Genomic DNA, 20,480 nt, shown 5'->3' on the forward strand with positions numbered 1-20,480 from the left:
CGTTTGGGTATAATATTTGGTTGGGGGGGAAAAGGGTGATGGGCAAGCACACAGCTGCCAATGTATACCTAAAGCCAAAAATCTGGCAGCAACGTGGGTAGTAAAGAAAATTATACAGTGGACATCACTAACAGAAAAAAGTCAGAAGCACCCTAAATAGCCAGTACTAGGTATTATTCAAATTATAGCTCTTCTGAAAGATGGATTATCATTAAAAGTATAATGAAGAAAATATAAAGACATGAGGTACCTTTGCAATACGTTATTTAAAGAGAGGAAAACAGCCAAAACCGGTTTGGCTCAGTGGATAGAGCGTCGGCCTGTAGACTGCAAGGTCACGGGTTCGATTCCGGTCAAGGGCATATACCTTGGTTGCGGGCACATCCCCGGTAGGGGGTGTGCAGGAGGCAGCTGATCGATGTTTCTCTCTCATCGATGTTTCTAACTGTCTATCCCTCTCCCTTCCTCTCTGTAAAAAAATCAATAAAATATATTTAAAAAATAAAAATAAATAAAGAGAGGAAACCAGGTTAAAACAAAATGAACACCAAGGGAGGGAACATAGGAAAAAAAATACTAGATTATTTGCACCAGAATAATTATCTCTGAATCACGTGGCTAAAGATTAATTTTTACTTTGTATAACAAAGGTAATGTATTCAAAGGTAATTTTGCTGACATACGTACAGAAAGAGAAGACGGAAGGCACAAGATCATGTTCACTGTCACCGAGCATAAACAAAGACAGCTTACCATATCACATCCAGGAAACACATCTATTTTCACTAGTTAGCCACACTAAACGACTCGAGAGCCACGCACAAAGTCCAGCTGGTGGTGCCCAATCTAGAACAGATCGTTGTTTAATCCAGAAAGAACCCTGGCGTCTAAAAGATCAAGTACAGTAGGGAAACTGTTGGTTTTCCTCTCAATCAGTTGAGAAACCTAACTGGAATGTCATTCGAATACACGATCACTTTAAAAAATGAAATCTGTCACAATACTTACCCGTGTCTTACAAAAAGTATACACCGTGCTTGCCTACCTTCAATCCATTCACTATAAGCTGTCACAGCAAACTTCTGACCATCCACCGTATAAAACTCCCTCTGGGCAAGAGCCTTTCCTCCACTACTGTGATTTTCATAGTTCCTCACAGATTCATTGCAAGAAGTGCTTCCGCCGTTGATGACACCAACCAAAGCCCAAGCTTGCCTGGAAGGGGAAAGAGCCGTGCATTTGATGATTTGTCATGGTCCTGACCCAGATCCCTGGCACAGATGTTAGATCGGGTGTCGTCTCATGCTCATATTTCATTCTTTGCCAGCCCCCACACCTTTCTCTCTATATGAGGTTGCAAGTGCAAATGCTGACTGTGAAGTAAATGGCGCCACAGAAGGAAATGCACGTGAATTGTAAAACCCTGTTTACCCAGCTCTGTAACAGGTTCAACACCGGTGACTGTGACTTGAATTAATGACTGACTTCCATCTTCAAGACACACCCATGTCATTCACCACCCTTCTGGCCACGATCCCATTTATTTTTCCTTCTTTTAAAACCTGCTCTTGTCGCCCTAGCCAGTTTGGCTCAGTGGGGTAGAGCATCAGTCTGTGGACTGAAGGATCCCAGGTTTGATTTCGGTCAAGGGCACATGCCTGGGTTGCGGGCTTACTCCCCAGTAGGGGGCGTGCAGGAGGCAGCCAATCGATGATTCTCTCTCATCATTAATGTTTCTCTCCCTCTCTCTTCCTCTCTGAAATCAATAAAAATACATAAATAAATAAAACCTGCTCTTTTCGACTCGCCTCTCTGCAATGTTCTCCAAACTAGCTGCATAATAGAATCACGTGGGGAGCTTTAGGAACACATCTCTGCTCCGACGCAGCACAGACCAATGCGGTCATCATCTCTACAGATGGGGCCGACATGAATAAATTGGCAAAGTTTCCCAGGTGATTTGAAAGTGCAGCCACACTGGAGAACCACTGAGTTACAGCGCTGGTTCTCTGGTGTCAGCAGACCCAAAAGTCACTTGGAAGGCTTGTTAAATCTGATGGCTCGGCTACACCCTGTTTGAAATGGAGCCTGAGAACTTGCGTTCCTAACAGGTTCCTGGGTGACGCTGAGGCTTCTGGTCCAGGGACCACACCGAGAACCCGTGAGTTGGAGGTCAGAGCACAGAGCAGCAGTTATCAACCCCGACTGCACATCAGTTGCCTGGGCTCCTAACCTCCGCAGATCCTGAAGTAAGTGACCAAGGGTGGGCCCTGGGCATCGGGAACTTTTTAAATCTCAGGTGTACAAGTAAGGCTGAGAACCACTAGGTTAACTGTTTCTTAGCATTCTTAGAGCTGTAGAATTACTATCCAACAGGCTGTACATACTACATGTCTATTTGTTAAAAGCAATGTGTTCTTGAAAACACCATTTTATTTCTGTGATATTGGGATAAACCTCCCAGGGACTTGCTTAAGCTTGTTGCCAAAAATCAATTAAAAAAAAAAAAAAAAACTACAAAATTTGCCTTAAGACTCCTGGTTTAAAACATGAAAAGAAAAATGTCAACTTCCTTCTCTAGGAAAAAAAAAAAAAAAATACACCAAAATGTAATCTATGCCAGACAGATGGCCGGATAGTCACAGATAAAAGCTAACCAAAGTATGCCTACATCCTTATAAATTCCACACCCACCCCTGCCTGGATTTAGCTCCTCTTTGGCTGACAACGCTTTACAGCTCTATTTATATTCCTTGACACAGCAGAAAGAATCAAATGAAGAATGTCTCAATGTATTATCTCCTGTGTGAGAGGGAAGGAGAGGAAAATAGCAGAGGCTTCCTTTATTTACCAGGACTGCCACAGCAACTATAAAACAATGTTGTATTCTATTGACACTATCTCCAAAACACTCCCACTTCCCTCCTCCACTTGAGGAAAATGTCAGTGCGCCAGAACATTATCTTCAAAGGGGCATGTTTATATGTACACTGGAGATAATGTCCAAGCATGGAACATTGGCAAAGGATCACAACACTGATTCCTCCGCCCAATCGGCAGCTATATTTTAAGGGAATTTAGAAAACCAGTCGAGAGAATAAAAAATAAATAAATAAAATGAAAAGTCAAACAAAATATTCAGGGCTAATGATCACACTGACCTAGAACAATGATGGCATAAAGAAACAGAAGTTGTAATCCCTGGCACTTTGAGAAGGTGCTCCAATCCTAGGTCTAGGAACTATAGAAATATGTGCACATGTGCATCAAGCCGGGGGTAAAAGACCATTCAGTGAAGCACCTGTGATAACAGAGGTCCAAACTGGAGAGCTGCCCAGATAGCCCGCCGTGAATACCTTGTGGCATAAACACACAACGGAAGATAAACAGCAATGACAATGAGCCAGCATTACATGCAACAACACAGGTGACCCTCAATAACAGAGCTGAGCAAAGCGGCCAGACACGAAATATGATATATTATCTGCCCTCATTCATATGAAGCTCAGACACTTTCGCATCCTCCACCAAATCAGGGCAGTTGGTTCCCTCTGGCGAGTGGAGGGGGTGATCCGTGAACAGGATGGGCCACTGGCAGTGTTCTATTTCACGGACTGGGTGGTAGCGACCCAGTTATCACACTGTGCTAAGTCATTACCCTCCACATTCTTATTCTGAGCACTTTTCTGTATGTATATTATATTTAATAAAATTTTTTAAAAACACTTCTGAAGTTTTGCACGTTGTTCTCTGTCTGGAAGGACCTCCATCCCACTGTGTAGACAGCACACTCCTAAACATCCTCGCCTTTGAAGAGCCTCCAAACGACTAACCCAGGCCAATTTTGGAGTTCCTTCTACTACACTCCCACTGTAGCCTGTCGATGCAGCAAGTGTCTTACCGTTCGATCCTCATCTACTCAGGTCTCTGTCTATCCATTAGATTAAATCAAGGCTGAGAGGGTGTCGTTTCATCAAAGATCTATGGGTACCCAGCTGTTAGCGACTTTTACATATTCCCTGGGTGAACAGAAAGCGTTTTTAAAACATTACAGACCCCTTTTCTTTACTCACTTCGTCTTAACTTTCTCCAGAATTTCTATAGATAATCTTTCATTCCAACAACCAGATTTCCAAGGAAAAAATAATAACTAGATCGATCAACCATCAAAAAATAACTAGATGGTCTTATTTTGTGAGTTTTGAAATCCTCTTACTTTTCACTGCAGATATTCCTTGACTTAAAGAACAGTAAGCAGAACTGAAACTTCTGTTTTTTGAGTTAAATGTTGAGCCAGCTCAGGGATGCGTTAGGAAATCACGTCAACCAGAATATGGCACAAGAACCACAAATAGTACAAAGGATCCCTACTCTCTGGATGAACTTCCTAGCCCTCCAGCTCGGCCTCACGTACGTGCCAGGCCTCCCTGGACCTGTATATCCAATGACCACCAAAGGATTCCAAAAGAGAAAACTGTGCATGTTCCACCCCACTCAGGCTTTTTAGCACGAAACTGGGCCCTAACCTTTCAACTCCTCAGGTGCCTTGATTAGCCTGAGTCTCATATGACACACTTCAGAAGATAAGGAAAGAGAAGAGTAAATTGTCCTTACACTGCATGATTTTTTCTTTTTTTTTTTTAGTACCACATTTCTGTTCTTCTTCTTTTTTTTAATATATTTTAATATAGGGAGAGAGATAGAAACACGAATGTTGAGAGAGAACCACTGATTGGCTGCCTCCTGCATGCCCCACACTGGGGATCAAGCCCACAACCCAGGCATGTGCCCTGACCGGGAATCGAACCCTGACCTCTGGGTTCATAGGTTAACACTCAATCACTGAGCCACGCTGGCCGGGCCACATTTCTCTTCTTTTCGCAAGCCTGATGCTACAGTTCACAAAGTGCTTCATAAGCCAAAGCCAAGAAAAGAGCTTTTGTAACCAGTATCCTGTCCTCCAGATGGCAGTGGCCACTCTGACCTGGAGTCAGGCCGTGGTGTGCTGTGTGTCTGTGTCCACTCTCGCTCTCATGTCACATAGATGTAGACTCTCACCCAGAGCTGGAGAAGAAAGTACCAAGGTATGCCCACCTGTAGCCCAGTCCTTGGATCAGCTTGCTTCCCAACCGGTCCTGGATCATTTGTATGGTTCCCTGTAAGAGGCTCTTGGCTGCTGAATCTCCAACAGCTATAGCAACAATCCGTCCCGGATCCTGGACCCTCAGAAACTCCTGAAGACGCCTGCTCTCGTTGTGGTATTCGTGGGTATCAAACCTCTCGCTTTCTAAAATCTTGGCTGTGTCTTGGTCAATGACCCTCACGTTGAGGCCCCTGGAAAAGTTCTTTTCAAAGGCATAGGTGCCATAGGTCAGGCCTGAGGCGTGCAGAGTTCTCGCCAGCAACGTCCACGTCGCCTTCTGTGCCCCGTGTAACTCCAGTGTCCCGCCAGCTTCCACACCAATAAATTTTTTGCCAAATGTTGGCATACTTTCACCTTCATCGGACTTGCCATACAAGGCAATTGTCGCTTTGGATGTATAGCGGCATTTTTCTGCTCCAATATGAAGCGCCCCACCATCCTTGATCAGGATGTAACGAGTCCTCAAAGTAATATTTCTGGATCCATCTTTATGGTCCCCAAATACAAGCAGCCCTGCAGAGAACAACACTGGTGTCAGCCCACTTCAGAAACACCTTTCTGACAGACAGAGAAACAGATTTCACTTGGGGGGGAGGGGGAAGGGGGACTCTTCCACAATTAAGTTGGGTTTAAAAAGAATTCGCTAAAAGTCTCATTAGAAAATTAAACCTGCTTTCAAAACAGTCAAGGAAGAAATGAAGAGCTCATATCTCAACACACTAAAAATGCTCATGCTTAGGAATTTCAATCCATTCCCTTTAGAGGTAAATCTTTTCCAGAATAGTATCGAAGAGCCGACAAATCTGAATCTCATTTTTCCATTTTAACCCATGTTAATTTTCTCATTACTCTCCACAGCTGTAACAAAGATTTGGCTAAGAAAATTCACCTTCTGGAGCTGTTTTCCTTTTCTATAAATCAAGGGTGTTGACTGAAGTGATTCTAAGGCCCTTCTAGCTCTTGAATTCTATGGTTCTACCTTAGGAACTTGCATTGTCTCCGTGGTTAGAGTAACACCATGTCCTAAAGGCTTCGAACAGTTTCTAGAGAAAGAACATCAAATGTGCCCCATAGTAAACAGCAAACTGTTCCCACAGACAGGAACTATTACTCACCTCCATCCTGAATGACTATAGAATTCACTGTGGCATCTGAGGTCAGTCGGAACATATCTCCCTCCTTGATAACAACTTGCTTTGCAGAATCTTGTCCGGGATCCCAGTTCCTGAGACGAGGGTTTTGATCTGGGCAATTCTCTGTAAGACAATGCAACATCAATATCCCATCAACCCAACAAAATGGAAGGATACCTTTAGCCAAATCAAAGCACTACCATCATGTATTGCGATCTGAAATTAATGGGCTGACATCTTTTAATTTCTTGCCATAAGATGGAGACCCCACCCCTTCCCACCCAGCAGAGATACATCAAATCCTTTACTTCCTCCACACAGGAAAAAGGTTTCACCACAAAGCTAACTTGCTACCATCTAGTTTGGGTCAAACTCCACAAAGTCAAAATGGCATTCTCCTGAATCATCTACTCTGGAAATACAATCAACAGGAAGGGGCAAAACTGAATTGTCCTTGGACCCGCATGTTTTAGAAAAGAAAATATGTTCACAACAAACGTACTAGTAAATAAAAAATGGAAACTGCTAAGCAATATATATATTAGGTCTTCCCAAGTTCTTTCCTGTGCACAGTGAGTCATTAGTAGGTGATAATAGCACCTCTTCTACTCCCAAGGCAGTAGCTGGTAAGTATCGCTATCTTTAGACATGTACCACTCTTTCCCAACAAAGCTGCAAGAGGCAAATGGCCAAAGGCATGACTTCTCATTTTCAGAGGGGAGAAAACCACAGATTAGAGAAGCCAAACCCAAGATTACTCAGCACGTTGAGTGATAGGAAAGTTCCCCTTTAAGAAATGAGGTTTACTTTACTTCCTGTAGCCCTTTACTAAATGAGGATTTGCCTCTTGAATAGATGATTATGAAAACATAAAAGTATTCTATAATGCCACAGGTATTTAATGCATGAGACCTTTACTTTCTGCTATAATTTGAAAGAAGGGGTCGCGGGGGGCATCACACCAATTTGGATTAACTAATGACCGTATTTATTGAGGATCCATTTGTCCACTCTATACTAGATACTGTAAAATTTATATATAGACACACACACACACACACACACACACACACACACACACAGTAATGAGCCCACAGCCCTCCAAGCTATTATTAGTCCCGCTAGTTAAGACCTTGACAATTATTTCATGGAATTAATTTTTCTCATAGTACTTCATAATCACTGATATTTAATTCTGGTAAATCAGTGATCATCACTCTCATACTGAGAATAATCCCTAATCTTTCCTTCCCATGGAGGAAACAAGAAATTTTTTGAATGTGTTCTAACTTAATATTGAAGATCTCTTCAACTTTTCTTCTACCTCCCTCTTTTGCCATAGAACATCTAGCTGGAATTCTCCGAAATGTTGTATCAGATGCAAATGTATGTCCCATGTAACAACACTATACCCAGCTATGGAGAAGGAAATCCAGTCTTTTGATATCTAGAGGCTACTACAATCGTTACATAATTCTCCTTAATTGTTTATAATGATTCCCCAGGAGAGCACGCTTCATTAGAACCATCAACACAAACTCCAGGCTGTTTCCTTCCAGTAACATTTATTTAATGAGCAAGTGTGTGGTCTGCAGAAAGCACTGAAAAATAGCTCGGCCTGCCCCATCTTCCTGGCTACCCACTTGTTGAGCAGTGGGTGCATTATCAAAGTTATGTAAGAGCAACAACCACAGTGAGGCTGACGCTGAAATACTTCAGCATACCAGATCTTTCCACTGATATTCTGCACTTATTCTGCCAAAATATGAAACTAAAGAATGTTGATTCAAGGAACCACATCAGCAATTCACTGTTTGAAATGGAATATGAAAACATCAGTTAAAGCCACAGATTTCAGCTCTGATTTTCCACTAACCTAGCATCCCTTTATTGCAAAAGTTACTGAGAAAGAATAAATCAACAGCAGTGATCTTGGTTATTCTGCTGGAGAAAAGGGAAGGAAAGTCAATGCCACGTGCAATGAAAAGCAACATTACAAGTTCATACTGTGGTCAGTCTAAGGGCGTAGTCAACGAAGATGTTGATATGAACATCTCTCTTACTCAGGTCTACTTAGAAGTATTGACATACCTCGCCCCAGGACCTTAAAGTCTACAAACCTCTAAATCACCCATGGACACTAAACAAAATAATATTTGTAAGTCTTTTAAGTGGTAAAATGCTTCTCAAATGTTATAGCCATCTAATTTGACAAAAATATGTTACAGACTAAAAAATGCAGATAACTATGGTGCCCAGTCCAGGCTGCTACATCTGCTTCTTCTCCCACAGAGCCCTCTGATTTTCACATGGATGGACGGATTCTGTTATGAGGCCGTTCTTTGTTGGTATAGTACTTAGGCCGACTGACAATGAACTTCTTCAAAATCACCCAAAATATTAATATATTACCAACTTGGAAAGCAAAGGCCTTTAAGAAATTAAAACCTCCCTACATGATCTTTAACTATGAAGAAATGAGTGATTTTTTTTTAGACAAATATTTCAGAAATCACACCTCCTAATGGATATTTTCCTTGTAGGGTAGACATTGTTCCTCAAAAATGTTTGAGGCTTCTCTTTTCGAATAGTCCCCCAGCCAGTTGCAAACCGCAGAACACAAATTTAATTATTTTCACATATATGTATGTATATTTTTAATTTTTATTTATTCACTTTAGAGAACAAGAGAGAGGAAGGAAGAGGAAGAGAGAGAAACATCGATTTGCTGTTCCACTTATTTACGTGTTCATTGGTTGATTCTTGTATGTGCCCTGATCAGGGATCAAACTCTCAACCTTGGCCCATCGAGATGATGCTCCAACCCACTGACCAGGGCCTTCACTTATATATATATATAAAAAAAAAAATCAAACATAGTTTATCATTCCAGTTAGTGATCTTCATCACTAAAAACTTTTGGCAAATGAAGGCCTATCTCCCACAAAGGATGAAATTGTGCTACCATAAGAATTCAGTAAAGACTCTTAAAATTACCATTTCAAAAAGAAATACTCAAGGATGTCTTGAGCACTGGGACAAAGTGACAAAATAGGAAGAGCCATCCTTTAATTTTATCATTTTCAATGGATTCCTTTGACAATTGCTCTCATTCAGAGGTTACACCTTATATTAACCACTTACATATTAGTTAGGTAGAGCCAACTTAAGATAAAAGAGCATTTTAATCTTAATCTGTTTTCTTCCTTCTTTCTTCTTCTATGATATGTTGTATAAGCACACGTGCACACACACACACACACACACACACACACAGGCACTTACCGTCTGGAGCGTATTTTGAGGATATTCCTAAAATGACTGCAAGTGCAACAAAAAATGAGAAGCTAGTGATAGCAAAGCAAATGAAAGTATTTTTGTGCCTCTTCTGCTTTTGGCTTCCTCCCTGGGCTTGCTGCTCTTCAGGTGAGAAAGCAAAGCTGGCCCGGGCTTCCTGTCTGCTGGAGGGACATTTGGCTGAAGCTTGGCTCTTTGGAGGAGGAGGGGGACGCAGTGGGACAACCTTCCCTGGAACATAGCCGGATGAGCGATGGCCATTTCCATTCTGAGGTTGCAGGAAAGCAGGGGAGCGTCCCCTGGAATTAGTGGCATGCATGATACGCTGTCACTGCAAAAAGAAAGGGGGAAAAAAAAAAAAGAAATGTGAGAATTAGAATGGCTTTTTAAAAAGTATATTTTATTGCAGTCATCATTAAACTTACCATTTAAACCATTTTAAAGTGTATAGTTCAGTTGCATCAAGTACATTCAGAATGTGCACAACCATCATAAGCATCCATTTCCAGAACTCTGTCCAAACACACTCTATCGCCTTTAAGCAACAATTCCTCATTTCTACCTTCTCCCCAGGTCTTGGTAAACACTGGGATGACTGTTTGAAAATACCAAGTCCGCTTACAACCCTGTGTGGCAGAAAAAGGGGTTCTATGAAAAGTAACCTTACAGGGTGACCTGATCATAAATTCCTAACCAGGCAGGTCAGGCACATCAACCTCTTTAGTAAAAGATTTATCTTTGCCTTAAGCAATCCCTGTCCATTGTTTCTGTGCATCTAGGTTAACACCCCTTTGAAACACCCCTTTTCAGACCCTTCAGGCAAAACCACCTTCAAGTGAGCACATAATCGTTAACTTTCCTGTACTCTAATCCCAGCCTTGCTTCCTCCCACCTTCTTGTAATCTTTAAATTCCCTGCATAAAAGAAGCTGCAAACTACTATTCTAGGAAGCATTTTTAATATTTTTGTCTGTGGTGATCTTGCTTCCAGGTGTATCCTGTTTGGCTCAAATATATTTTTATAAAAATTCTCTACAGGTTTGGACATTCTTATGCCAACACCTAACATACGTGGACAATCACCTTCACTAATCGCCTTCTAATATCATTGCTTCTCAGTCTGGCTGCACATTACAACCACCCCCTAATATCAATGGCCACACTTCAAACAATTAAGACAGTGTCCAAGCATTGTTATCTTCTAAATGTGCCCCTCCCCGTGTTTCTAAAGAGCACCTAGGTTGAGAGTGACTGTTCTATGGCAAATGTTCTCAATTTTCATTGTGTGCTTAAGAATCACCAGGGACGCTTGTTAAAAACGTAGATTCCTGGACTCTCCACCCCAGTGATTCTGGCTCAGTTGGTGCAAAGAGAGCCCTGGATTTTACATTTTTATAACAACACCCTGGTGACACAGAAGGAGGTGGTCATACTTTGAGTATCATTATTCTAAGTTCTTTAAACTGAACTCTAAAGTTCATGTCATGAGGGCCACAAGGAGGCCCTTACAAGTTCCCAATAGACAAGCACTGGTGTTTAGTGTTCCATTTCCCCCACTATATTCACCTTATGGTGAAGCAACTTACGATTTTTACTTGTATTATCTCTTTTTAAAAATATATAGATAATTTTAGGAAGGGAGAGGAAAAGAGAGATAGAGGAAAACGGAGATGAGAATCATTGATCGGCTGCCTCCTGCATGCCCCACACTAGAGAGAGATCAAGCCAGCAACCTGGGCATGTGCCTTGACTGGGAATCGTACTGTGACCTGCTGATTTATAGGTGGATTTACAGTGTCTAGTTAAGAGATAATACAGGTAGCCCAGCCAGCATGGTTAAGATGATTTAAAAAATAGCTAACACTCATAGGGCACTTACTGCCAGGTCTTGTTCCAAAGACCTTATGTGTATTAACTCGTCTAATACATTTAACACAACAAATATATAAGTAGATGCCATTATCCCCATGTTACACATGAGAAACTGAGAGCTAGAATGTTTATCAGCTAGTATACAGGAGAACCAGGTCCCAAGCCCAAGTTTTTTACTCTGGAGTTCAGGCTCTGAAAAGTTACACTAATGTGTCTTTCAAAGCAATTGAGAGGCAGTAATTTCAAAGAATCCGTTTTGTAAGGATATAGCTAGAACTCTGCTGAAAGGGCATAGTACTATTTCAGAAATTTTTCATGCAAAAGTTCAGTAGACTACTAGTATACGTGGTTCTTTCCTATTAAGAAACGCTGGCACACAAAAGACACTCCTTTTCATTTTTTATAGACTTTACTGTAATATGTTTTTGAATGAAAGAGTAAGTTTTAAATGAAATTTTACTGTTTCTTTGCAGAGAGAGAGAGAAAGAAAGGAGGGGAGGGGAGGGGAGGGGAGGGGAGGGGAGGGAGGGGAGGGGAGGGGAGGGGAGGGGAGGGGAGGGGAGGGGAGGGGAGGGGAGGGGAGGGGAGGGGAGGGGAGGGGAGGGGAGGGAAGGGAAGGGAAGGGAAGGGAAGGGAAGGGAAGGGAAGGGAAGGGAAGGGAAGGGAAGGGAAGGGAAGGGAAGGGAAGGGAAGGGAAGGAAGAGGTGCTATGCCACATACTGTTCTTATTGCAATGACTGTGGATATTTAAAACATGCTCAATGGCTTCAGAAACGTGATATTCAACCTCTTCCATTACTTCCCTTCCTCAACAATTAGAGTGTCTCAGAGTCACCTGACTTCATTCAATACCCTTAAAATTAATCTTCCTCAATTTCTGCCAAAACAATGAATAAGAAACTAGTCCTAAGGGTACCTCCAAATGGCTCTAAACTACAGCAAATCCATTAACACAAAATGTGGTCATTAGAGAAGCCAAAAACAAGCGTTCCCAGGACCCAAATGACCTGGAAATTAATGGGGACAGAAAGGAAATCTAATCAGGAACTGATGCTGATTTTACACAGGGCAGAGGACATTCTCAGAGTCAGTGTGCCTGTCCAAAACACTCGGTTTGTGCGGTGTGATTTCTGAACAAAAGTATTTATGAAGCTTAAGCTCCATGACAAAGGGAAAGCAATGGGATTTAAGGTGCTATTGAAGAAACTACTGCTTGTGCCAAGGAACAGAATGAAATAAAGGATACATCCTGCCGGAACAAATGAGAGAGGATAACAACGTCCCCTTTATGATGGTCTATTAACAAAGAAAAGACTAAACCAGAAATTCTAGAGTGCCAGCCTCGCCAGGGTGGGAGGGAATCAGGACTGTAATATGCTCTAAAGCGAGTGGAAATCTTTTGTTCGAGGGTGCAATCATCTGATACTTCATTGTTTCAGGGTGAGAAAGGTTGCTACTTAAAAGGCTGGAGAGGCCTTTTGTGGGAGATAATGTGTCACCAGATGTACCGGCAATTCAATAAAAGGCAGAGAGGCAAAATGAAGTCACCCTCCCCCTGGGAATAATTTCTGTCTTCACACAAACAAAAGGGTATCCTACCATGAAAATTCAGATGGTGTCCACCCCAAATTAAAATGGTCAAGAAATAAAAAATAATCACAGTTGTGTTTTCCCCACAACCCTTCTGCAAAACTATGTTTTCCTACATACGTGTTCTAAACCCATTAGCTCTATTTTATAGAAAAACATATAAATGCGTAAGCAGCAAAGTCATTCTTTTTCTAAGAATACATTTCTTATTACAAAAAAATCATGTGTGTGCTAATTTACTCAATTTATTATGATTTTTAAAGATATAAGATATGCATACAGTGCTTTAGAATTTCACTTTACATTTATGAGTTTACATTAGGAATAGTATTATGAATCGATTACTTTAAAATATATTGATTGCTAGTTACAGATTTTAATTATTCATGGGGGGGGGGGGGAAATGACATTTCCCTCATTCAATAAGCAATTATGAGATCATATGGTCATTAGAGGATTGTGGTAGAAACTAGGAGGATAAATAAAAGATTTACAGCATCCCCAAGAAATGCAATTCCTAAATGCAATCTGAAATCACTTGATTGACGGCAGAGTGAAACTCACCAAGGAAATACTGTGGTCGGGATCCCAGGCCTTCTCTACAGTGACTATTCAATCCACAAGCCTCCTAACACTTGTGGCACTCGCTTGAGTTTGAGAACAAAGCCAGAACCTAATAGAGGAAAGAGGATGAAGTGTTTCCTCTGGCTTTCAAGACTTCAAGGAGAATACTATTAGGTGTCATTTTAAAATTTCTGTTACAGGCCAATGTTTTTACTTAATACACTGTAAACTTATTTACATTGCCCGTCATTTCTAGTGGAAAGCACATACCATATAGAAGGAACACATCCATATTTAATGACATATTTTAGGAGCTATTACAGCCGGTGCTAAATCCCTAAACACAACCCAAAATGGGAGATAGCCCAAGTCATTCATATTGAATTTGGAAATAAATTCCACAAAGATTTTAAAGCATAATTTTTGATATTTAGATGTTCCTTGAAAGAGTTATCTTGTATTTATTTACTCTGGATGGTAAAAAGCGGTAGCCCAAAAGGCTTGGTAATAATTAATTTAAAAAATTAAATCATGCAATCAACTTGCATGATTTAATTTAGGCACGGGGAATTTAGGCAAAAAATTAAAGTAGAGAATGAAAGAACTAAGAATATGAAAGCATCATACCAACTTACAAGGTATAAATGCAAATGCTGAAAAAGGGGAAGCATTCAAAACCTAATACTTTTGTCTAATTCTCAGTTTCCCTAACAAAAAACACCTTAAAAACTTGCTGTCATTTTAAATAAAATTATTCTCTTGGATAAAGAGTGTATAACCTTAAATAGTAACTCAGGGTGGGAGGGACTTATACAGTTGGCAGGAGCATTCAATTAATTTATTTGGTAATACATTACAATAAGTAATCACTGAAAGTAGTTACTTTTAAATTTCAAAAACAGTAAAGGAGAGCATGATTGTTTGGGCGGGGGTGAACTATAAAAAGGAAGTGATTTTAAGAAAATTGAGATATTCTCATTTAAAATGTTCAAACATGGTGCTATCTCAACCATTAAGCCTTCTCAGGATTCCACAACTTCCCTGCTTGTATTTCCCTGTCCTCTGTTTAAAACTCTTATTAGATCATCTTGCTTTCTGCCTTATGTTTCAATTATCCATGTACCTGTCAATCTCCTACACTGACTACAAGCTTCTTAAGAGCAGGAATGTCTTACTTACCTTAGTCTTCCCACAGGGCCTTACACATAGTAGGTACTCAATAAATGCTTGTTACTCAATAAATGCTTGTTGAACTTGGATCTCTATCTCTCTTACACACACACACACACACACACACACACACACACACACACTGGAATTTCCCATCTAATCCTTCTTCAACATTTCTTAGAGCCTCTAAAAAATATGTCTAACCTCTCTATATCAGTTGCTCCGATTTGGGAAAAACTGAGAACATTTACTACTTCAAGCAAAAAGTCAACGGGTTAAATTTTACAAAACTCAATCCTAGTTTACAATCTAGTGGATAAAAGGTATTATTAACAACCCCAGACAGGAATTCTAAAGATAAAGAGCAGCAAGCTATCTAGACAAGCTCAACCTTTCACAATATTTTGTAATAGTTTACCACCACCAGGAAATGCAGTAGGCACACAGGAAAAAATAAAATGTTCCATTCCACTTTATCATTATGCTGACATCCAATCAATGCTATCATCAAGTCTTCTCAATAAGAGATAGCAGCAGTAACTCAACACTAATAAGGGTGCTTTAAAGAGCTAAGTTTTCATGTTCTTTCTAACTGCTGAGATGCTAATATAGAAGACAAATTCACTTCCATGCATGCTTAGCCCTTACACACAGTGGTCGAGGACATCTGCCCTGTAGGCGATATGGTAACGCTCACTCCCCCAAATCATCCAGCTCCTCCAACCCAACACAGAGTGGGCCCCACTGCTCAGTGCTGTGCCATGCATACTGGCCCCACCATACTGAACACCTAATGAAAAGGCAATGATTTTGACAGTAACCTGTAGAATTATAGGTTGGATACTGTTTTAAAAATTATGTCCTTGATCATAGAAGAAAAAAACACTTGAGATTATGCCAGCATCCTGACTATTCTTACAAGCCTGGCTATTTTCATTCAAAAATATGTTCTCATAACAAGTGTAGGCAGGATTTAAAAGAGCTTACATCAGTCAAATCCTTGCCTGCACAGGAATTCAGCATAAATGGCAGGTAGCTATTTGGGAGAAAATAGACAGATGGGGGAGAGATTAAGTTTACTTTCATTCAGAGATGCGCTTGGTTTTGTGTAAGCACAGTCCCAAATCTCTAGATAGGACAGTGCCTTCACACTGTTGCACAAGACACATTCTCCATTATTACCATGCATTCGTATTTATCTTAGCCCTTTTGTCTTTTTCTTTCAACTCTTACAAATCAAGATGAGTCACTAACACCTGCAACTATCTGGCATGTCCCCAAGAAATAAGACACTTTGCACAGTGAGTTTACTTACTTTGATCCCGGCTCACTGTTACTAAGCTGATCATACACAGGCCAATGCTTAGAGGTAGAAGAGGAATGCACCAACCTTTCATTATAAGCCTCTCTCAATGGAGTGACAGGATAAGGGACTGAGAAAGTTTAATTCCATTCCCCTACCTTCTTTCTCCACTTGGTGAATTTAGACATTTTTGATCAATGATATTCCCCAAAATTAAGCTACTATTATATACAAACACCAATATACTCCAGACTTCTAGTCTGGTACCATGTATTGTTTGCATTATCTCCTCCTTCAAAAGGAAATTTTCCTAATATATACTAACTCTATCAGAATGTAATAGAGAGAAATCATAAGGAATATTTCAAACATAGAATCCTAAAAACACTACACTTAAAAAAAAAATTGGGGGCCACTAAGCCTTTGAGCTGGAATAAGTATGTGCGTTGGAATAAGTATTATTTAAAATCAGAAGATAGTAGTTTTTTTCCTGTTTAGAAATTCACTTTTCAGTTAAGCTATATTGTACTCTTTGCTAGAAAACTATTGTCAAGATACAGTAAATCCCTGGAAAACAAAAATTAACTAAAAATACTAAGAGTTTGCTTATGTTGAAAACAGCAAAACAAATGCAAATGGATCTGTATTTTAGGAATTCAGATCCTAAATTAGTTAGCAATTAATTAGTTAACAATAGCAAATTAGTTAACAATCACAAAAGTGAATATATCCTCAGCAAATTATATTGAAATCTGTTAAAATATGGATCCCTCAAAACAAAGTGTTTATTTATAATATCTTACACCCAAAGTAAACCAAGTAAACACTTTCCTGTTTTTAAAGTTAAGTACTTTAAGTGAGCTTTAAGATATACTTTTAATCCATTTATTTCTCATTTATCCAAGGTACATGAGGCAGATGTCTAGTTTTTCTGCCACCAAATAACTCATTAATCCTGTCTCTTTTTTTCAAATCTGTTAAGTATGCCCATGCAAAGCAATCTTGACCCTAAAGCCAAAATGGCTGATAAAGCAAAAAGGCCAGAGAACGTTATCATGGGCAACAAAAGAGAAGCAGGAGGGGAAAATACAGATCGACAGACCAACAGGGTGACAATGTACAGAGAGGATGACCATGTAGAATATCTAACACTCTTTGCCCAGTCCCCCCACTCCCCCCCAAAAAAAATTAAAGTATGTAGGCATCTGGGTAAAATAATTAAAGGATAAACAAACCTGGAGGAAGACTTTTTCAACTTGAAAAATTGGAGGAAGAAAAGGGTCCTGTTACCTACCTGTCTTCTGTTTTTCACTTGTTTTGCTTTTTCCCCATGATGATTCCTCAGATTCCTTTTTCTCCTTAATTCTTTCCTTTGGAAAGCTGTTGTTTCCTCTTCTCCCTCCCAATGCTCCTTAGACCACCCCCCGTGGGCCTTGCTCCCCACCGGCTGGGAGGACCTGCTGACAGTGACGGATGGCTGGGCATAGGCACCCACACAATGGCAGGCGCAGGCAAGCCATCAGCCTTGCAGCTGGCCTTCCAAAGAAAGAACCCACACCAAAGTCTGACCCGAGGGAGGCTGATTTAATTAAGGTCACAGCAAAGGGCAGAGCTGCCTGAGTGCTGAGTTCTCTGCCAAGCGCCAGGGACAAAGCTTTAAAACACTTCTCAAGAAGAAAGATCCAAGACAGTTATGTTGGCAGAATGTTAAAAGGTAAGGGGGGGCGGGGGGGGCAGGGGGGGGGAGAGGAGGACAGAGATGTTTCTGATAATTAGGTACAGACGTACCAAAAGTTCATGATCCACTGAGACACAAACATCAAAATGCAGTGACAATAGGAAAGTTTAATGAGTATGTTTCGACATGCCTTCCAAACTAAGAAATATTCCAGATGAATAACGAGATGTGCAGACTGAAGGGATCCAGAGCTACCCAATCCAGGATCAAAGCAAAGTTTCTATTCGTGGCAGGGCCAGGATCAGAACTCGAGGGTACTATTTCTCATATCTACGACACACAGCCTATTTAAATAGAACATTAACCACCAACGGTAAAGTCTTGCCAAAGGGAGAACACATTCAGGCTTGAGCATCTCCTATGAGACAAGGACTCTGCTCAATGACGGGGACCTAATGGTGCAAAAATATGCGCATGATCTCTCCCTTCAAGGAGCTGCAAGGCCAGTGTTGGTGGGTCAGGAGATGGCCCGAGCAAATAATTACCATGCATGTTGCAGCAAAGGCACTGGCTAGTGAGTCCAAAGAGGTAATCACCAGCGTTTATTAAATCCCTACGAATGGAAGAGAGTTTGAAGTTTTAAGAGCCCTGGCAAACTTACCCAAATGTATATAATCAGACTGCTGCTGGTAATAGCTTCCTTACTTTGTGCGTGTGAACTGAAATCTACCACTGAACTCTGCCACTAAAATGACACCAGACTGTCCAGCGATGACCAATGTGGGGGAAAACAACAGCCTCATGAAGGCTGGCAGGCAGAGTCACCTGCAAAGGAGCTCCAGGCCAAAATACAAAACACTCCGTCAGAGTCCCTGTCCTTCTAGGGCAGTGGTCGGCAAACTCATTAGTCAACAGAGCCAAATATCAACAGTACGACGATTGAAATTTCTTTTGAGAGCCAAATTTTTTAAACTTAAACTTCTTCTAACGCCACTTCTTCAAAATAGACTCGCCCAGGCCGTGGTATTTTGTGGAAGAGCCACACTCGAGGAGCCAAAGAGCGGCATGTGGCTCGCGAGCCGCAGTTTGCCGACCACAGTTCTAGGGCATGTGATTCTCACACTAAAGCGGTGGTTGGACTTTCCATGGCTGAACAGGAAGAAAATATGGTCAGCAGAAGAGGCGAAGGGGGCTGCGTGATGAGCTCAAATGCCACAAGCACAAACAGGGAGCAAGAAGTGCGTTAAGGTTAAAGCCACGCTCAGATGACACGGTAACGAGGCAGGTGGAAAAGTTATCCATCGGCTAACCATACATTGTGAAGGCCGGCCACATGGTAAGAACAGGGGTGTCTAAATCAGCGCAGACACTTGCAAAAGCAGCAATGACATTAATCAAAAGATGTCATTAACCAGGCTGAAAAGACGATTCCTCTCTCATTTGACCTTTTCAGCTATACCTTCATACACACCCTACTTCCTACCAGATTCTGTCTGTGAGTATGACAAGGATGGCTGGGGAATGGCTATTATGAAACACCTATTAAACAATTAAAGCATCCTGGCCAGTTTTGCTCAGTGATTAAGCATCAGCCTGCAGACCAAGGGGTCACGGGTTCAATTCCTGGTCAAGAGCACATACCTCAGTTGCAGGTTCCCCAGCGCTGATTGGAGCGTGCGGGAGGCAACCAATCCATGTGTCTTTCTCACGTTGATGTTTCTCTCTCTTTCTTTCTTCTCTCTCTCTCTCTTCCCCTCTCCCTCCCTCCCTCCTCCTCTCTCTCTCTCTCCCCCAACTTCCTCCCTTCCTTCCACTCTCTCTAGAAATCAACGGAAAAATTATCCTCAGGTGAGGATTTTTTAAAAAACACAATTAAAGCCACATCTTTTACATGAATGAAGTGCAGTATTTTTTAAATCCTCATAAAGTTTATTTTTTATAGTGGTGGCACTGATGGTATTAAAAAACAAAATCATGTGGTTGTGTTTTTTTAACCACAATAAGAAAACCAAACAATGACTCATTTTTCTCATTCCTTCTGAAACAGAAATCAGGCATTTATCTTTGTGCTGAACTTAATCTTTACAACCCTAAAAGGTTAATGATTCATTCCCAACCTCATTGAACGTGAAGAAACTAGCTATTCACTCTTCAGGAAAGTGAGTCACTATTAGTAGAGTCCATTGTGACAACAGAAAGTTTATAGTCTCCAAGTACAACCCAATAATTAGGCCAGAGCCCCCAAATCAGTAACAATTTCACTCTTTGGAGAAACTTGGTACTCGAACATGACCAGGATATCTCATTTGTTGTTTTTTTTGTTGTTTTGTTGTTTTGTTTTTTTTTTGTTTTTAAATTTTTTTTTGAAATATATTTTTTATTAATTTTTTACAGAGAGAAAGGGAGAGGGAGAGAGAGTTAGAAACATTGATGAGAGAGAAACATCGATCAGCTGCCTCCTGCACACCTCCTACTGGGGATGTGCCCGTAACCAAGGTACATGCCCTTGACCGGAATCGAACCCGGGACCCTTGAGTCCACAGGCCCACGCTCTATCCACTGAGCCAAACCGGCCAGGGCAGGACATCTCATTTGTGGTGGAGGTTCATATGTTGTAAGATACACATCAATCTCAGTCAATAAGGACAATTCTTTTCTCAGTGGATCAATATGGATTGTCTTAAATTGCAACCCTTTCAGGAAACAATGTTCCAACTGCAGCATTAAAGCC

At 41.0% G+C, this 20,480-nt stretch overlaps 1 protein-coding gene across 1 annotated transcript in view; it reads right to left on the bottom strand.

The window, feature by feature from the left end:
• Window positions 1-20,480, bottom strand: part of CEMIP2 (cell migration inducing hyaluronidase 2) — a 72,808-nt gene that overhangs the window by 46,674 nt on the left and 5,654 nt on the right. The window contains exons 2-5 of the mRNA XM_054727071.1: window positions 9,562-9,904; window positions 6,259-6,399; window positions 5,095-5,656; window positions 1,046-1,215 (exon numbers count right to left, since the gene is read on the bottom strand). Coding sequence (XP_054583046.1) covers window positions 1,046-1,215; window positions 5,095-5,656; window positions 6,259-6,399; window positions 9,562-9,892 — 1,204 coding nt within the window. The 5' untranslated portion in view covers window positions 9,893-9,904. The remainder of the gene's footprint in view (window positions 1-1,045; window positions 1,216-5,094; window positions 5,657-6,258; window positions 6,400-9,561; window positions 9,905-20,480) is intronic.

Source organism: Eptesicus fuscus, chromosome 15 (genome assembly GCF_027574615.1).
Source record: "Eptesicus fuscus isolate TK198812 chromosome 15, DD_ASM_mEF_20220401, whole genome shotgun sequence".
Lineage (NCBI taxonomy): Eukaryota > Metazoa > Chordata > Mammalia > Chiroptera > Vespertilionidae > Eptesicus > Eptesicus fuscus.